General features: G+C 34.5%; 1 protein-coding gene across 2 annotated transcripts in view; it reads right to left on the bottom strand.

Annotated features, from left to right (window-relative positions):
- Positions 1–1248: 1248 nt before the first annotated feature.
- The window catches only part of LOC124356717 (mitochondrial inner membrane protein OXA1L), a 33761-nt gene continuing 14118 nt past the window's right edge, over positions 1249–20891 (bottom strand). For both annotated transcript variants that reach the window (XM_046807893.1, XM_046807902.1), the window contains 6 exons: positions 14702–14845; positions 12841–12926; positions 8312–8476; positions 5843–5947; positions 4230–4395; positions 1249–1589 (listed from right to left, as the gene is read on the bottom strand). In XM_046807893.1, the coding sequence (XP_046663849.1) occupies positions 1423–1589; positions 4230–4395; positions 5843–5947; positions 8312–8476; positions 12841–12926; positions 14702–14845 (833 nt within the window). In that variant the 3' untranslated portion in view covers positions 1249–1422. The remainder of the gene's footprint in view (positions 1590–4229; positions 4396–5842; positions 5948–8311; positions 8477–12840; positions 12927–14701; positions 14846–20891) is intronic.

Here is a 20891-nt window from a genome sequence, read left to right as displayed (position 1 = left end):
GATTCAACATTTATTATATATGCACAAGCCGGGAGCGCCAAACATGTCATAGTTGAGAGTTATCAGTTGTTTGTTGCTTCTAACTACTACAAGAGTATTTTTAAAGTAGTCGAGCTCGCTTATACATTGACAGATTTAGTTGAAATAAATACCGTTGGAATGGTTATAAAAATTGCAAAATAGTTGGTAATTTTTAAAAAAATTTTGTAACCGATGTAAAACAGCTGATACTATCAAAAGACAAAATGTTTGTTGCTCACAGCTTGTGCAAGCGTACCTTTAAAGTGGTCATGCTCACTTATGCCTTGACGGATTATATTGAAACTAGTACTGTTGGAATTGAATTAAAATTCTCCAAATAATTGGTGTCTAGTACATATTTTATAACTATATTGATTTTTTTTCCGTTATTTGACTTTAAAATTTTTTAACAGACGTCATTTCATTAATATTAAAGAAATAACACAATTTTTTTTTTATATTTTCTTCTTATTTATTCAAACCTGTGTGTCAATTTTTGTTTCTTTAGCTTTACTAGTTTTAGAGATAATAATTTGAAAATACAAAATGGCGTCTAGCTGCCAAACGAAGTGGAAATTGGAAAAGTTGTTCTTCATTTTTAGCTTAGAATCACACATAAAATCTGAAAATGCATAGCCAGCCCAACCTTTTTGTTATACCCTGTATATATATTGATATATTGTTTTCAATGAGACCCAAGTTACACAGAGATGATGCTATTCAAAGATTTGTTTCATGAATGTCCTGCAGAGCTTGTTTGAAAACAAGTACAAAGAAAGCTTCAAATATTTGCCCCTTCAGTTTGTCATCCTCTGCTAAAATGTTTTCCTACAGAGTTTTGCATGGTCAAAATGTATTAATAGAAAATTGAGTTCTGGAAAAAATTTTTTTTTATGAGATATATTCATTAGTCCCTATTATTTAATGTGTAATTTCATAATTATATGTACTGACACAGCAGACACTTTTACAATTTAAATTATTGTTGTGACGGCTTAGCAAGTTATACATATTGCAAAAATGTGAGCTATGAGTATGTGACAATCTTGCACTCAACTTGTTTTAAGTGTTGCATGTTTACAGGCTTGTTATGGACAATTGAAGTTTTTGTTGTTGGCCAGTGGAATGATGATCAATGAGTCTTAATTTGAACCCTCAATTAAAAATATACATTTACATACTTCCCAAAATATATGAGTGCTAATTTGTGAAATCCAAGAAAACAAATGCCTTTTGTCTCATATTTTTATTTATAATTAATATAAATAATTATATAATAACTACTTATACTAATAAATAACAATTAAGTGTTATACAGTTTAAAAAGGGTCACATGTACAACAGTTCTAGCTTTACAATGTACAAAATAGACAATCTCTTCTCTTCTATCTCAACTTATATTTACACACTCTTCTTTGCTTGGGCAGCAGATGAGCTCTTAGCTCGCACTTGTGTTGGGTCGTACTTGTAAGTCTTCTTGATCGGTTCTCTGCCTGCTCTCATGAACGCCATCTTGTCTGCCCTCTCCCTCTGCTCCAACTCATTTGTTATTTTCATGTTGTTCCACGCTGCAAACAATCAAGTATAAAATACTTCCACTGAATATCTATTCAGGGTTAAATTGTAATATGTATTCAAAACAATTATACACAAACGCTTTTAGTTTCCATTTTCTGAAGCAAACTCTGATTTCAATGCATGAAATGATGAATACATTTTTTAAATATCTAGACTTAACTGAGTACAAACACATTACGTGCACAAAGCTTGGATGAGTTTTTTAGTCGTCTTCACCAATGAAAAATGTTAAGATGCTAGACATTACATTTGAGCAAAAATTTTACTGAACTAGACCCAAACCGATATATTATTTAAATATATTAAATAATAATAAACAACTTTTATTCTTTCACTTAATTTTTTTTTATCTCTAAAAGTTTTAAGATGACACCCATTGGAAGTTTGGAAAAGGAATGGTTACACATCAGTTATGCATTATTATAGTGTAAAACAAAGAAGTGTATTAAATTCTCAGGTCATTTACAATAATTTTTGTTCCTACATGTTTTTTGGTATCACGTAAGATTTTCAAATAGCGGATGTACAAAGATTGAATTAATATACAGCCTTGAGAGAATAAATATAAACAGAATAACTATCGTACTTTTTAAAAGAATCATACCAAATCTAGTAAATATACAGAATTTATTTTTAAATTGCTTGGATAAGTTCATTATCCAGTCTTAATTAATAAAACGTTTCAAGATTGTGGTTATTCACATTTGAGCAATATTCTTATCTCAAATATTTCACGACATAATTGTCAAGCAACTTTAAGCAACACTTATTTTTATTTATTTTTAAATTGCTTGGATAAGTTCATTATCCAGTCTTAATTAATAAAACGTTTCAAGATTGTGGTTATTCACATTTGAGCAATATTCTTATCTCAAATATTTCACGACGTAATTGTCAAAGCAATTTTAAGCAACACTTATTTTTATTTATTTTTTTAAAACACTTAAGGTTTCAAGATTATGGAGTTTCTAAATATTTGGAAATGTTACGATTATATTAACATGTCAACATTGGCAATCAGTGTTATGCAAATTAAACATCTAAAGTAATAATGCATCTCCAGTTTGGCATTTACAAGGCGTGTTCAGAAAGTAAGTACCATAAAAAAACACAAGTAAAACAATTTTGTTCGACACAATTTTATTTCTACTCAAACCCAAACCCCCCAAACCCAAACCTTAAACTATTTTTTGACAAAGTTTCCATCGATGTTCAAACACTTGTTGTAACGGGTGATCAATTTGCCTATACTCTCTTCGTAAAAGGTTTCCGTCAACGAATATAGCCATGACTCCACGGCAGTTTTCACTTCATCATCGGTTTCAAAGCGTTGGCCGCCTAGCTCGTGTTTCATGTGCAGGAGCAAGTGGTAGTCAGGCGGTGCCAAGTCCAGGCTGTAGGGCAGGTGATCGAACTGCTCCCAACGAGCATTGTCATGGAGCAACACAATTCCGTTACTGAGCATTCCTCTCCGTTTGTTTTGAATTGCCCGCCTTAGTTTTCTTAAGATTTCGCAATACCTTGCCGCATTAATGGTTTTACCTCTTGGGAGAAAATCAATCAGCAAAACACCTTTTCAATCCAAAAAGACAGGCCACATGATTTTTTGTGCAGACATTGTCGTCTTGAATTTTTGTTTCTTCGGAGATTTTGAGTGTTGTTTGGATTGACTGCTGTTTGGATTCTGGTGTGACATGACAGGCCCGAGTTTTATCACCTATCACAATTTTGTTAAAAAAATCCTCACCATCATCACTGTACCGTGTGAGATAAGTCAAAGCACTTCCGAGTCCCTGGGTTTTGTGCACATCAGTGAGCATTTTTGTAACCCATCGGGAACACAGCTTGCGATAACCTAAGCGGTCCGTAACAATTTCCTACAAAAGAGTGCGTGAAATTTGTTGGAAATCGTCAGATAGCGTTGTCATAGTGAAACATCTGTTCTCTTGGATTTTTTTTGTCAACTGCCCTCACCAGAACATTGGTGACAACAGAAGACCGACCGCTCAAAATTCTCATCATGCACATTTGTTCGACCACCATTGAACATTCTAACCCTCTTTCTCAGCATTCCTTCACTCATTACGTCTTCCCCACAAACATCTTGAAGTTGACGATAAATTTCAGCCGGTTTCACATTCCTTGCATCCAAAAATATTATTACAGAATGAATCTCACAATTGGTGGTATCACTAATTGTCTTAGACATTTTAAACATTCAGGGAAAACTGAAAACACAACATAGAACAACTAAAATGGAGTGAGTCAATAACCAGTGAATAAGAACAACTAGTGCGCATGCGCGGAACACCGATTGCAGTGCTACAGTGGCAGTAGAATGAAACAGTACTTACTTTCTGAACACGCCATGTAGAGATGGTGGTCACATGTGAAATCTACCTCTCTTCTAACTGAGCCGGAAGGGATATTTATTAAAACCCTTAAATATGTAAAAACCATAACATTAAAAAAAACCCTGAAGTTGAATGCACATAAATTGCATGTTTAAAAGGCAACATCTTGAAATATTCTTGGACCACTAATTTATTGCTTAAACGGTTTAACGTTCTTCTAACTTGCAGCCATCTCTTAACATGAAACATCTACATTATTAATAATTAATTACATACCATCTTTAATATTGTTTACAAATCCTTTGTCTTTTATTGGTAAGGTGGTTTTTTGATGCCGGACTATCTTCTCAATCTTGAAATACTCTCTTACTTTTGGTACCCTTAGGAATCCAACTTGACATAGAGATATGAAGTTTGACGTTGTCCAGTAGACAAGCATTAGCTGAAAAATCGAATAATTATACAATTATATAAATCAATCAATTTCTAGAATGTTTCAGGTAGAAACGTTAGCAATATAATCTTGTTTTTTACTATAAAACTCAGGACTATTTTATTTTATTAACGATGATTGCAAATGCCAATTTGTAATTATCTACATCCAATATTAAATATGAAATAACTAACATTTTATTTATTTTGATGACCGAACAATGAAAGTATGGTAGATTTATAAAATCATTTTCAGTCTCCCGCAACAGCCTAGTGGTGCCATGTAGACATCAGTATCACTCTACCACATAATGATCAACAGCCTAGTGGTGCCATGTAGACACATCAGTATCACTCTACCACATAATGATCAACAGCCTAGTGGTGCCATGTAGACACATCAGTATCACTCTACCACATAATGATCAACAGCCTAGTGGTGCCATGTAGACACATCAGTATCACTCTACCACATAATGATCAACAGCCTAGTGGTGCCATGTAGACACAACAGTATCACTCTACCACATAATGATCAACAGCCTAGTGGTGCCATGTAGACATCAGTATCACTCTACCACATAATGATCAACAGCCTAGTGGTGCCATGTAGACACATCAGTATCACTCTACCACATAATGATCAACAGCCTAGTGGTGCCATGTAGACACATCAGTATCACTCTACCACATAATGATCAACAGCCTAGTGGTGCCATGTAGACACAACAGTATCACTCTACCACATAATGATCAACAGCCTAGTGGTGCCATGTAGACATCAGTATCACTCTACCACATAATGATCAACAGCCTAGTGGTGCCATGTAGACACATCAGTATCACTCTACCACATAATGATCAACAGCCTGGTGGTGCCATGTAGACACATCAGTATCACTCTACCACATAATGATCAACAGCCTAGTGGTGCCATGTAGACACAACAGTATCACTCTACCACATAATGATCAACAGCCTAGTGGTGCCATGTAGACACATCAGTATCACTCTACCACATAATGATCAACAGCCTAGTGGTGCCATGTAGACACAACAGTATCACTCTACCACATAATGATCAACAGCCTAGTGGTGCCATGTAGACATCAGTATCACTCTACCACACAATGATCAAATAATCACTCTATAAGATGTATTGTAAGCTGAATAACATCAGAGACAACTCCAACGAAGACAGAGACAGATGGTAGAATCAAAAGGCTGATTTAAAGGGTGTTAGATATATGAAAGAAGATGCATAAGATTGGGTTGGTGCAGCTAAATACCAACTTTAGTTAAAAAAAAAAAACTAAGAGCGACATTAAATATAACTATTATTAAGAAATTATGGTTTACGATTACCTGCCTTGTCTTTACAGCACATTCTTCTGCTGTCAAACAATAGCACAACTGGTCTTAAAAGGGTTGGAAAGATAAAACAAATATGTACTTACCCCATGAAAGTTTAAGGTGAATGGAAATACTATCAGTGGTAAACCCATCATCACATATTTCATTATTATCATATTTTGAGTTGGCTGTCCAGTTTCAGCTCCAACCTTAAAAACAAAATTTTTACAATAATTACCAGAGTATTAAAAATAATGGTTAGAGTAACATTGTATCATCATTATATTTTATGTTTATATTTAACACTTCTACAAATTGACAGTGGGATAAACTTCTAGGATATGCAAACTTTAGGGTGTTCGTTCCCTATAAAGAAAGGAGATCCCTAACCACAGAATCTATTTTGCTTTACTATCTGACAGTTTGTAAGTACTTGTAACTTATTAAAACTGTATGAGTTTTTTAATTTAACCCTTTTAGGACGACAAAAATTTTGGTTATTTTTTAGGTACGCATTTTTTGACGTGACCATATTTCATAGCGAACATACCAAAGAAGACGACGGTGAAATTGGGCAAAATGTAGTAGTTTGATAAATATATTATAAGTCCATTATTTTAAATTGTCCTTACACCATTTTTTATCCACATGTACATAATTAAATTGTCTACAATATGGTAGCATTTATTACTATTTACAATAACCAGAAAAATTAAAAATTAAATAAAATTTTAGAATTTTTATTTTATTTTTTTATTTTATTAGTTTGGCTTCAGTTTACTATGATAAAAAAAAATTTTTTTTACTGTGGGAACTAATATTACTATGTTTCTTACATAGTTTTTCAGTTTAAATACAAAATTTTATTAACATTGGTTGAGAAATAATTGTTTTACAACAAAAAAACTTACATTACTACAAAGTACCAAATTATATAAAACGGACTAAAATAAAAGTCAAACAATTAAAGTGGTTTTACTTACCATATAATGTGGTTAACAGGTCAAATTTATCCACAGGTATTGAAATATGTAGTATTGCTAAGAAACACTATAAAACACTCACAAAAATATATACACTATATACAACAATGGTCTAATTAGTTAGCACATGTATGTTTTGGAAAGCAAATCGGGTGACACCCTTCCTTGCAAATTGAACAAATATAGGAGGCTCGTTTCAATGTCAAAACACATTTCACTATAAATCTATAAACACTAAGTTTATAACTGATCTGAAACAATCAACTATAGTCAACGCGACCGCACTGTGACTGACTGAATGTAAACAAACTAGACGGAATTGGCGCGCTCCGCCGACTGGCACTACAATAGGCGCTCACGTGCAGCTGTTCTAAAAATAGACATATATGTTGTATTGTTTGGCCAAGATAAGTTCCGAAATACTCCATTTCCTGTCTCAGGATGTGCCTCTACAAGGAAAACTAATTTTGTTCATCGTATTTTCGATATTACGTGAGTATTATGCAAACGTAAACCGGCGGGCACATAAAAGTCCGCTCGTCTTCTTCGGTAAAACTAGTGCGGACTATTGAAAGCCCGCATCGTCTTCTTCGGCAAAACTAGTGCGGACTATTAATAGTCCGCTCGTCCTAAAAGGGTTAAAAACAAGCAGAAATAACCCCAGGCGTTCATAAGTTTTATCTTCTTACCAGAGGAACAACATCCTAACATTTGTAAGTGCTTGAATACGTTGTATACTGAATTTCAAGCCATTCTGTAATATTTTTCAGGAATGCGTTACAAATCAGGACATATTTGTTACTTCTTTTTATACTGTGGTAGACAGCAGGTTTCATAAAGAAAACCTGTATACTAAAATTATGCAACTATTTTACCTTATGCACGAGGGTCACTCTGAAATATTTACGAATCTCAACATAAATTCTGTTTCAGACGAAAAGAGATGACAGTGCAAATGCTCAGCTTTTTACTCATCAGTCAAATTATGAGGAACTACTTGAGAAACAATATTTTTCTGACAGTCATGAAAGATTTATGCACTGTTGCATTTCGAATCCCTAGGAAAGCTTCAATCATCATTAAACAAGAGAAGAGTCTATCCTCTTGGATCATATTTCAGACCCGATCAATGTTTGCTTGTATGACAGAACACTACGGCTTACCCAAACAATTGCATGGGATGGTGCTTCAGAACCAAAAGCTTCAGGTACTGACTGGTGCTAGCATCATCAAATAACAATGAAAATATTCTGGTATGCACTGGTATCTCTAAACTTCCAGAGTGACCTTCGTGTGTATATTTGAATAAAATAAATCGTCCCATTAATTTTGGAATTTGTTCGTTACTAAGACGCCAAGTTTACCCAGGAAAGTTAGTTGTCCTATTTAAGTAGGTTATTTTTATTGATCCCATTATTTTTCAGAATAATAACATAATGTAAAATGTGAATTGGTGTACCAAATAATAAAATCCAAGGTAAAATACACTCGTTCGTTGAGTGAAAGCCAGAAAGCACAGAATATTTACTCATTGTTTATTATAATTAATAGAAAAAGAAAAATATGATGTACTATACTACATATATGTACCTTAATGGTCAAGAAAAGTGTAGCACTAGTTATTAGTGGCAGAATATAAAACTGGTCAGGAACAGTGAGGTCAGTAAACCACCAAAGGCCTCCAGTCTTTAAGCTCTCCACGGGGATGCTGGACATGCCTCGCAGACCCATGAACACGGAGATAAACACTGGAGCCTTGAACACATTACATACAAGTTCAATGTATATCTGGTCTGATATAAGTAGCATTTACAATTTTGTAGAATAATATGATTCCAGGATGATTTTCAGTGTATGAAAGTTTTATTATAACCTCCTTATTATCCACCTTTATTGTGTGTAAGCAAATTTCAATTGATTTTTTTAAATCTACCAAAGAATCTATCAACACATTCACGACAACGGCTTATTTCTGGATATTTTTATTTGCCATTTGAATTTTTCAATAATAATGGCAAAAACCGTAATTTTGTTTACACTCACCGGGGTACACAATAGTCTGAATTATTTGTTTAAGCGCGGGATAAAATTTAACAAACCACTAAGCAACAATGAAAATGCAATAAAGAAATGTACAGCAACCTGTACCCCATCGGGTGCACAATGCACTTTACAGCAGATGTGAAAGATCGAATAGGGTATTCGTTGTCGTAAACGTGTTAAGCTATGTTTAAGAGCTCGTAAAAACCTAGAACTATATATATATATATATATATATATATATATATATATATATATATATATATATATATATATATATATAAACAGTTAATAAATTATTGTAGTTTGCAGCAATACTTAACCTTAAGTTTGTATTTTCTATACTTAGGTTCGAGCAGGACAGTGGCCTGTGAGTCTGCTGTGTCCATTCATGGTGGACAGCAACTGAGAGTACACAAATCACCAAACATGTGTTTTTTTCTTTGTTTTGCGTATGAAAAACCATAAATAAATACAGTAGAGTCCCGCCAATCCGAACTAATTGGGACCGAACCTTGTTCGGATTGACGGGAAATTCGGACTAGGCGGATTTTTGTTAAATAGTACCATTTATCAACTTTCAAGTGCAATTTACGTGGTTTTAAAACAATTAAATGCATACAATAATCAAATGCAATAAACAATAGTAAGTACGTATTAAACGTAATAATAATATACAGCTTCCTGTCTTTGTACGGTAACATCGCGTGGTCGAAACTGAGTGCCATTGTTTGTGCGTAATGAATCTAGTAGAAACCACCTGTCTGTGGTGGGCGGGGCGAGTTGGTCGGTGACCTTGAAACAGTGTGGCGCGCAAAACTATTGGACTGCCACTACCTCACCCCTATCCCCTCCACCACCCACCCCGGTGACGAGTGGCGAGACGACAGTTTAGTGCAATCTTCCATACGCGCAGCACGTGCTCTTACTGTGTATTCTGTAGTTTGTGGTTTGCAGTTTTGTTTGTTCTTTGCTCTGCTCTGTGCGTATATCCGATATCATTATGGCTAGTAAACGTAAACACAACTCGTGTACGTTAAAAGAAAAACTCGAAGTTCTCAAAAGACTAGACAATGGTGAAAGTGCTACTCAACTTTCAATTGAATTTGGTGTCGGTAAAGCGACGATCAGTGACTGGAAAAAGAAGCGGGCAAAAATCGAACAATTTTGCTCTGTTACAAGTGAAAACACTCTAGAAAAACGTCAAACTACTACTGTGTCATCGTATGACAAACTCGATGAAGCACTTTACTTGTGGTTTTCTCAAGAGAGACAAAAAGGCATTCCCATTACCGGCCCTCTTTGAAAAGGCGCTTCTACTAAACATCCTTATGGGAGGCGATCCGTCATTTTCGGCTAGTTGCGGTTTTTTAGATCGGTGGAAAAAAAGGCACGGTATCAGGCAACTGACTGTAACTGGCGAAAAGATGTCTGCAGACAGCAACGCAGCCGCAGAGTATCTTCAGGAGTTCAAAGAAATTACATCCTCCTACTCACCCCAGCAAGTGTACAACGCTGATGAAACGGGGCTAAATTTCAAAGCGTTGCCAACAAAGAGCCTAGCTTCAAGAGAAGAAAAGTCCGCTCCAGGATTTAAAATGGATAAGCAACGACTAACCGTATTAGCATGCAGCAACGCTTCCGCCACCAATAAGATACCTTTGATGGTTATCGGTAAATCCAAAAAACCTCGATGTTTTAAAAACATGAATATGAACGCTCTGCCGGTTTACTATAAAAACCAAAAGAAAGCTTGGATGGATCGTGCTTTGTTTCAAGAATGGTTTGAGAAACAATTTGTGCCCAACGTGAGAGCCTACAATGAAGAAAATGGACTGCCTGATAGAGCGTTGTTACTCATAGATAACGCTCCGTCCCATCCGGATGACTTAGAGCTGGTTATTGGTGATATAAAAGCCATTTTTCTACCACCGAACGTTACTTCGATCATACAACTAATGGACCTAGGAGTTCTACAAGCGTTGAAGCAAAATTATCGGAAAAAGCTGCTCCGAAGCCTGCTTGAGGAAAATGAAGACCTCACAATTCTCCAAAAGCTTAAGAAAATCACGATCAAAGATGTAATTTTCTGGGTGGCAGAGGCTTGGGAGAACACAAGCGTAGGAGCTCTGCAGAAATCTTGGAAAAATCTTTGGCCTGATCTGCAGTTTGTTGAAGAGGTTGTTCCACCGGTAAATGAATGCGAACTTCTTCCTCTTGTAAAAAAAATACAGGGATGCGAAAATGTAGAGAAGGAGTGTGTTGATGAGTGGACGGCTGTAGATGACAAAGGCTTCGAGGAGTACACAGACGAAGACATCGTGGCACAGGTGCAAGGAGTCCCAGCTGATGACTCATGTAGCAGTGAGGATGAGGGAGACGCCCAAACTACCGATATTGTTCCACACAGCGCAGCTGCAAGTGCCTTTGACCTCGCTCTACGCTACGTCGAGCAACATGCCGCTGCTACTCCCAATGACGTAATGTTCATTCGGCGTTGGCGAAACATTGCATCGTCCAGTCGTTTTAGTGTGTTGCGTCAAAAGAAGATCACTGACTTTAGGTCTTAAGGAAGTGTTGGGTTTTGCAGTGTTTTGTTTTACGTTTTTATCCCTTATTGTGTCCAAGTTAAAGTACAAATTATTTGCTAAGCCTTGCGTAGGGGTTTGTACATTATAAATACAGTACAGTACAGTACTATGTTTCATTTATTAACAGTATAAATTCCGTACAATGTATGTATCATCTAACGTTTCAAATGTAATTTCAGTTTCTATATGTCAGTAAGTAAATGCTTTGAGAAATAAAACTTACGTTTTACTATAATAACTGGTTTTAATTTATTTTCCTGCCTTTTTAGCAATTTTATATTTTCTCCTAGCCGTGTTCGGATTAGGCGGATTTTCGGATTGGCGGGGTTCGGATCGGCGGGACTCTACTGTAACTGAAAATTAATACAATATTATAGTTTTGTAAACAATTTTACTTGCAGTTCATGCATAGCCACAGTTCCTCAGTTGAACTGATCTGCACTTGGGTAAACAAAAAGACGATCACCAAGCTCCATTTACCTCGTAATTTGCATAGTTGTACAAATATCTCCTCTTATAAGAATATATTCATGTTTATTTCTTATATCATTGCTAAGGGATACAAAACTTTTTAATTCAATTTTGTTTAAATATTATAATTATAGAATACATACTATAAGTATCTTTACACATCTTTTTGATTTAAAATAGTATACATTATGGAACCTATATTATATTCTATTAAATGAAAATAGAAGGTTGAAGATAAATCTTGGTTGTTAAAATATAGCCATTTCCCTCAACTTCCCCATTATATTTTAAAGAGAGAAGTATTCTAGGATTACTTTTTTTCTTCAAAGGTTTAAAAATGGGAGAAATTTGTTTTGATGATGATTAAATCAAACTCAGGCTAGATAATCTATTAGAATTCAAAATTTAAGGAATATATATTGAAAAATTTGAAATTTGTAATGACAAAATTCTGGATTTGATATTAACTATGAATTACAAACATTAATTATAGTCACAATACTTGCATTAATACATAAAAATATTAATAATATAACATTACAATTCCACTAAGAAAATAAAATTAATAAAAACTACATTTTATGTTTAAGCAGAGTAAAAGATGGAGAGTTGTACTAGGACTGTTAAATTTAAGTATTTACTATTTAGTTTTGTGATCTAATTATGATCATGATACACATCTTATAAAAACGCATAGTTTCCTGATATCTGTTGTCTGTAGCTACACATTACTACAACTTTTTAAAATTGCCCTATATACTTAGTTATAAATAACACAGAAATCAGTACGGAATTAAGGCATGATAATTGAGACCACAATAATTCTGGTATCGGTATTGGAATCCGATTCAAAATATTTTGGTCTCAGCCCACCCATAATTTCTATTGTTTGAGTTTTATATAAATGCAGTCGATGCTTGGAGCCAATTTATTTTGAGATATTTAAGAGACATAGTATTAAAACTAAAGTTTATAAATTACTGAGTTTATATTATTTACGTTACTGTGATCATTTACCTGGCATAAAGGTGGTAACATGTTTTTAAATGGATTTACATCCTTTTGTTTCATGAACATCATCATTTCGTTTGTAAATCTTGCAGCTACAACAAATACACAAATTTTCAGTGATATAATTTAATATTTTATCTGTTATCGTATTCAATACATATTGATCTAAAACTAATTTTGACCCGTCTAATCTGTTGGTTCTCATGGTTTATTTGTAGTGTGCATTATTTATGTACAGTAGGGGTACAGGCAGACAGACAGAGCATGGTGTAGACACACAAGAAATGTCTAGTATTAACAGTTTCCTGATGTTGTACCACCCAGATTACTAGACCGTAACTTAGATGGGACTCGAATAATGCATAGTAGGCGGTTCTTGTAGTAACAGTATCACTGACTTGCATTATCCTTTTTATATATAAGCAGGAGTTCAATTTCTTGGAGAGTTGGTCAATATGATTGTTCCAGGATAGATTGTTATCTATAGTAATTCCAAGGAATTTCATTTGGCTTTCCATTGATGCATCAGGTAATCCTGCCTTGCCTTCTCCCAAAAGCTTGTGGTTTAGATTTTGCTGTGTTGACTACTAAGTAATTTTTATGACAATATTGGTAGGCCATATTTAGCGCAATGTAGGAATTAACAGACAAGTTGTTGGATGATATTTCAGACACTAAGAGTGTCGTGTCATATGTGTACAACAGAGGAGTACAGTGTCTGCCTAAGTACTGTGGCATGTCATTTGTCAGGATGATAAAAAGAACTGGTCCCAGTACAGAACCCTGGGGTACATCTCTGTTAATAGAATGTCTTGTTTGTAAAAATACTTTTTGAGTTTATTTTGTATGTTTTTGGGAAAATAATCGTATACATAATTATTTATTCAAAAGCTCTGGTTTTAGGCGTTATTTTTTTACGTATAATATATTCTTCTGAAAAATTTACTTAGGCCTCTAGAAAAATTATATATATATAGTAGAACAAATAAAAACAATGTCTGTAAATTTAAGTTTGATCATGAAAAACTATTAATTTAAAAAAATTTTTTATACATGGAAATATTATATTTTGATTTTACATGTAATTTTGTATTAATATACTAAATTTTAATCCTGTAGTATTTCAAATAAATAATCTGTGAATACATGATCCAATTAAGTATATTTGATAAAACAAAGTTAAGGAACAAAGTAAAGGATACATATAGAATACAAAAATAATATCACGACTTGTAAATCTTGAATATGTATTAATTATGAAAAATGATAAAAGTCCGCTGGCAATAGATCGCTCGGCTGGTCTTTTTTGTGTAAGTTACAAATGGAGATAAATCAACGTGTGGTCCTACTCGTGTAAGTTCTAATAATCGTATGGTTGGTTCTAAAAGGGTTAAACACAGATGTATATTGAATTTTTATAAACCTGAAGCAAAAATGTTTTCAAACGATCTTGTTTTTGAAGGTAATTGTATGTTCCTATCAATTCTAGCAAATATGAGGTTACACTAGACTTTGCTGTTTACTATGTACTTTCAGAGGGAGAAATTATTGTTTTCAAATGTAATGAAGTCACATGATATCTCATTTATAACGTCCTAGTAAGAAAAGAAAATGTCACATTAAACAATTTTGACTAGCAAAAACAAAACATTTAAAAACTATTTTCTGAATTAAAACAGAAAAGGTATTTACTAATTTAATAATATTAGACTAAAACATAACTTATTTTATATTTCATTCTAAAAGTTTAATTTGTACATCTACTCCCTTGGACATCCATGCATTTACTTTTGTTCAGAATAACATTCTGTTTACTCATCATATTTAATAAGTAATTTATTATATACATTTGAGTGTGAATACATACCATCAATTTTGTCACCTCTTTGTCTTGCCTCTGTTATTTTCATTTGCAAATGTTGCATTTGAGGCAAGTTGTTGTTCATTTTTGCCGAATTTCGTTGGGCAATTACAACTATGGGGAACATTAGTAGTCGAATCACTAGAGTACCTGTAATATAAACGATAAGTACATTATTTTGGCCGCTTTACTGTATAGTAGCTATATAAGTTGATAAAAATTATCTTGTAAAATCACGTATTTCAACAATGCTGGAGTTACATTTTAGTATTACATACAATTACAAGAAATGGAAATATTTAGAGTTTATTCAAAATAGATTTGTATTTAAAGTATTTTAATTTGTTTGGTTTAAAACAGCTTAGGTTTTACAGCAATAATTGACAAAAATTTGTTTATAAAACTGTAGTTGAAAATATTTATATCTGAAAGGAATTTGTTAATGGTATAAAATTAAACAAAATATTAAGACAATGTTTATTTTCAATATAAAGTATGTACTGTAAATATTGTTTCCGTGAGGTAACTGGATGATGTCAGATTTATGAACTATTATGGTGTGATACTAGAAATACGATGGACAATAGACAATACGACTAAAATATTTCACTAGTTTCTCCTTGATTCAGTAGTTTAAAGTTCAATTTCATGATTCACAATACGACTAAAATATTTCACTAGTTTCTCCTTGATTCAGTAGTTTAAAGTTCAATTTCATGATTCATGTATTAAAAATTTGAAAATAATGGTAGGTCATTTGGATTACATATGTATTCCTGACATGTTTGAACAGAATGGTGTTGTGGAAAGATATGAAAAAGACGATTTCCAACCCAGCTTCACGAGAATCAGAATATTCTTTATTAACAGTTTCTTCAAGAAATGTAATAGTGTCATATGTATAAAATTATGTTTAAAAAAATACACACTAAAATGTATAACACTTAGTCCAGGTCATTTGAAAAAATTCATCCATGGAGTAAATTGGATTGTCCATTAGGAGATTCTTCAGTTTCTTCTCTGAGATCTTGAGGTAGGTGGTTGAGAACTTTAATACCGACATGTATTGGTTTTCTTGCAAATAAAGAAGTTCGGTGAGCTGGTAGGTTGAAAAGGTTGGCATGTCTTGTATTATAGTCGTGCAGGGCAGTTCCTCAGGCAGGTAGTTTATGAGATGCTTAGTGTCCCACCTCACAGATGTATAACACATAAACAGTCAATATGTGAAGGTTTTTAAAGTGCTTCCCATTTTATACCTGCTATAGTTCTTATTGCTCTCTTTTGTAGTATTAGAATGCTGTTCATTTTTTTCTTAGAAGTACCATCCAAGCTGCAATACCATACATTATGTGAGTTTCGCAAAAAGCATGATAAATTATTTTTGCAATTTCAGGTGTGCCAATTTGCATCATTCGTCGTATTAAATATATGCCAGTGTTTAATTTCTTGCATATGCAATCAATGTGGGCTGTCCAAGTAAAGCAGCTGTCAATGGCAACTCCCAGGAAACGTGCACTGTTCTCCACTTCGATCTCAGGCAAAGCTGTTTCCTCCCTTCCTCTTCTGCCAAACATGAGTTACTTTGTTTTTTGTGTATTTATAACTAGGTCATTTTTGTGGGTTTCTTGTGGTTGTGTGGTGGTTGTTGTGGTGTTTCTTGTGAGTGGCTAGGTTTGTAGCAATAAAAGCGTTCAGTTGAAGTTGTTCAAGGTTGTCATTATCCAGCACCAGGGTGGTGTCATCTGCGTACGTGATGACTGTGCAATTGTCTCCTAGATAGGCTGGTAGGTCATTGACTGTTAGAATGAAAAGAGCTGGGCCCAAGACAGACCCCTGAGGCACCCCTCTTTTTACTGGTAAAGGCGCTGAAAGAATTTTTTTGTTCATACCCTTTTCTTGACACATCAGTTCTACAACCTGATGTCTGTCAGATAAATAGTTGAAAAACCATTCTGCGCCTTTTGCCACAACACCGAGTGATTGTAGCTTGGTGAGTATAAGAGTATGACTGAGGCAACCAAAGGCTTTACTGTAGTCCAGCATTATACCTGCTGCTATTCTGCTGGCTTTGATATGGTTGATGGTTTCCTCAACTAGACTTATTAAGGCTGTTGTAGATTGTTGTTTTCTGAAACCATGCTGGTTAGGGGTCATAAGCTCATTTTCATTACAATGGTTCAATAATCTTTTGAGGGCTATTTTCTCTATCAATTTGGATATATTGTTGAGATGACTGATATAGGTCTGTAATTATTGACTTCCATTCTGTTACCACCCTTATGTTTTGGATACACCTTTGATTTTTTTTTAGCTGTAAAGGAAAAGATCCTTGACGAAAGGACTTATTTATTATGTATGTAAGCGGTGTAGACAGCTCCTCACAGCAGAAGTTTAAGATTTTAAACGATATTTCGTCGAGTCCAGCTGAATGATTGGATTTAAAGGATTTGATTACTTTCTGTACCTCTTCTATTGTTGGATGGAGTTCTTCAAGTCTGCTGTTTGTAACAGATGTTAATGTAGTTAGTCTTTGTATTGTGTATTCATTTGCCTGATGTTTCAAGGTGTTATCTGCTATGTTAGTGAAGTATTCATTTAGGTAGTCAGCAATTTCCTGAGTGTCTTTTAGATTTTTGTCTTCCACGAGTAATTCTAGGTCATCCTTATGGCTGTCCTTTCTCGTATTTTCGCTATTTTTGACCTTCCAAGTTGCTTTAGATTTGTCATGAGCTTGATTAATATGTGTCGCTATGCTTTGCCTTTTTAGGTCTCGTAATTTTAAGTCATAGGCTTTCTTTTTGTTACCATATCGGTTTTGTGTACTGCAGAACTTGTCAATTCAAATCTGTTCTGAGCCTTCACTAAATAAATCCCTTTTAAGATTTAATGTTTCATTATTTAAATACTCCCTTGGCTTGGCTTTCTTCAGAGGTCTACTTTTTTGAGGGGGCAAGCGATGTTCAAGGCAGTATTTAAAGTATCAGCAAATTTGTTGTATGCATCTTGAAAGTGGTGTACATTTTTGACATTGTCCCAATTTTGGTGTTGTAAGAGGGATTTTACATCGCCATGTTGTCATCACTTTTGACGAAGAGGCTTTTTGTGTTGTTTTTGTGGGGATATTAAGGGTACACAGTTGAGCCCTGTGGTTGGAGAGTCCAGTTTGTATTATTTCCACTTGTTCAACAAGTTCAGAACTATTTGAGCATACTCAGTCAATTGAGGACTGTGGGGTGCTGGTGATCCTGGTAGCTTCTAGGGGGAGTCTTGTGGTGTTAAAACTTAAGAGCATGTTATTAATAAGGTTATTGTTGGAATTTGGCTTAAGCATATCAGCATTACCCATAATGATGAGGAGCTTAGTGTATGCTTTTGTGTCCTCCAAAACATTTGACATAATGTTTTGAAACTCTTCAAGCTTTCCACTTGGAGACCTGTAAGTGCCTAAGATTGGAATTGGAGGTTATTTAAAGTTATAAGACACATTGCAAGCTCACAAACTAACTCTGAACAGAAGAATGAAATGTATATTCTTCTTTGCTTTCAGTTTTAGTTACCGGTAACATTTTACATAGACTGCTACACCTCCTTTAGTATGGTTTCTCCTGCAGAAAGCTGTCAATAGAAAATAATCTTGCAGTTTAGTGCTGCTGAGCTCCTCTTCATTTAATCCATGCTCAGTAAGGACAATAACACCGGGTGTTGGGGTCTCAAGGTGATGAGTAAGTCTCTCAATTTTGTTACAAAGGTCATCTATATTTTAGTGAAGTACTGACAGATTGTGGTTATTGTTTTTACTTTGAAATTTATTTAGTTTTTGAACTTGTTTTCCTTTACCTGCCTTAGTTCTAAAAATGGTTTGTTCTTGGGTTAGCATCTAATAAAACTTTTTTAGAATGTGTGGAGAAATTTAAATTGATATTTTTGTAATTTTCAATGTTAGTTATGAAGAATTCCTCGTGTGATGCATTTCCTTATTTCAGTGCTATCACTGGTGGGCTCTTACACACTGTTAAAGGACTAGTGTTTATTTGAGATGTTCTGCTGAGTGGTTGACTAGGGTGGGGTTTGCGCTCATTCTTATTTCCTAGCAAAACTTTTGCATGTTTTTCATTGTTTTTCCTGTTTTTAGAAGCCCTGAGAGAAGCACTAAAAATGTTTTTAGTCCTGATGTTAGGCAATGAAGATTCCGCTTCTGCAGTCGAGTTATACAATGTAGTCAGAGGATGTTCAGTGTTTTTATCGCAGATTTGGCTGACTTCTGCGGTCGAGTTACGGTGAGTCCTGGTATTGGTCAGAGGAAGTTCAGTGTTTTTATCGCAGATTTGGCTGACTTCTGTGGTCGAGTATGGTGAGTCCTGGTATTGGTCAGAGGATGTTCAGTGTTTTTATCGCAGATTTGGCTGACTTCTTTGGTCGAGTACGGTGAGTCCTGGTATTGGTCAGAGGATGTTCAGTGTTTTTATCGCAGATTTGGCTGACTTCTGTGGTCGAGTTACATTGAGTCCTGGTATTGGTCAGAGGAAGTTCAGAGTTTTTTATCGCAGATTTGGCTGACTTCTGTGGTCGAGTACGGTGAGTCCTGGTATTGGTCAGAGGATGTTCAGTGTTTTTATCGCAGATTTGGCTGACTTCTTTGGTCGAGTACGGTGAGTCCTGATATTGGTCAGAGGATGTTCAGTGTTTTTATTGCAGATTTGGCTGACTTCTGCGGTTGAGTTACGGTGAGTCCTGGTATTGGCCAGAGGAAGTTCAGAGTTTTTTTATCGCAGATTTGGCTGACTTCTGTGGTCGAGTACGGTGAGTCCTGGTATTGGTCAGAGGATGTTCAGTGTTTTTTATCGCAGATTTGGCTGACTTCTTTGGTCGAGTACGGTGAGTCCTGATATTGGTCAGAGGATGTTCAGTGTTTTTATTGCAGATTTGGCTGACTTCTGCGGTTGAGTTACGGTGAGTCCTGGTATTGGCCAGAGGAAGTTCAGTGTTTTTATCGCAGATTTGGCTGACTTCTGTGGTCCAGTTGTTGTAAGATGCAAGGTTTTGTCTGAATATGTACAGTCACCTGGTGCTTCAGTTTATCCTGATGAACCTTAAGCTCAGCTAATTGGAGCAGGATGGATGAGGGATGACTTATACTAGTTCATGTTGTAATTCCTTTTCTTTCAAGAGCTGCAGTTCAAGTTGCCTTATTCACCCAAATAAATGGTTCTGTCTATTAACGCTGTTTTTTCTTCCTCCAGTTCTATCTGAGCTTCTAACTTTATCTTGACAAAGTAAGTTGATTCAGTAATATGTTTTGCTAGGTCAGAGTTTTTTTAAAGTAATTACAAACAGGTCCTGCTTAAGCTTACTATTTTCAGCAAGGAGAGCGGAGCCTACCTCTGCTGCCAAAGTAAGTGATGTTTCAAGGTCAGTGTCACAAATGTTTTCAATACCTTTGATTTTATTCTCAACACATTCAACAGTGTCTAGTCTATGAGGTGGACTACAATCAATGGTAATAGCTCTGCTGTCTATGTTATCCTGTTGGTTACTTGAGGAACTGCAGTCTACTTTATCTATTGAGTGGTTATTGTCTATACAATTAAAAGCTTGCTCTGCATCTGATAGAGCTTTGTTAAAAAGTTTATTCCTAAAATAGAAATAGAAATAGAAATAATTTATTTCCCATTACCATACAACATTCAAATCATATAATACATTGTATATAATTTAACATTTCATCCAGCATCAAGAAATCAACAACAGACGCATACCCCTAGAAACTAATCTAAATAACAATACAAGGATAAATAGATAAATAATATTAATAGTATAAATAAATAACAATACTTATAACAAAGCAAGATACAATTCTTTTAGGTACTTCAGAACATATTTAGATGCTTAGATACAACAGTCATATTAAGCCATAAATTAAAAAAAAACTTTTAATGGTTAGGAAATTTAGGACCTCATAGGTAATACCTGCTTTGAGGTTCCCTCAAAAATTAGTTAATTTCTTTTATCAGTACTTTACTTTTATAACAAATTTTTTAAGTTAGTAAAAAACAAAATATAGATTATTCCATAAATTTCCATGTTATTCGTTATTTACTCAATAAAATTTGATTTGATCCCCTTAATGTATAAAAATATGATATGCATAGCAATTCAATATAGTACAGCATAATATAGGAACAATATATGTCTCAAT

This window comes from Homalodisca vitripennis, chromosome 1 (genome assembly GCF_021130785.1).
Source record: "Homalodisca vitripennis isolate AUS2020 chromosome 1, UT_GWSS_2.1, whole genome shotgun sequence".
In the NCBI taxonomy this organism is placed as follows: domain Eukaryota; kingdom Metazoa; phylum Arthropoda; class Insecta; order Hemiptera; family Cicadellidae; genus Homalodisca; species Homalodisca vitripennis.
The sequence above is the reverse complement of the archived record's forward strand: the minus strand, read 5'-3'. Positions and strand labels throughout refer to the sequence as shown.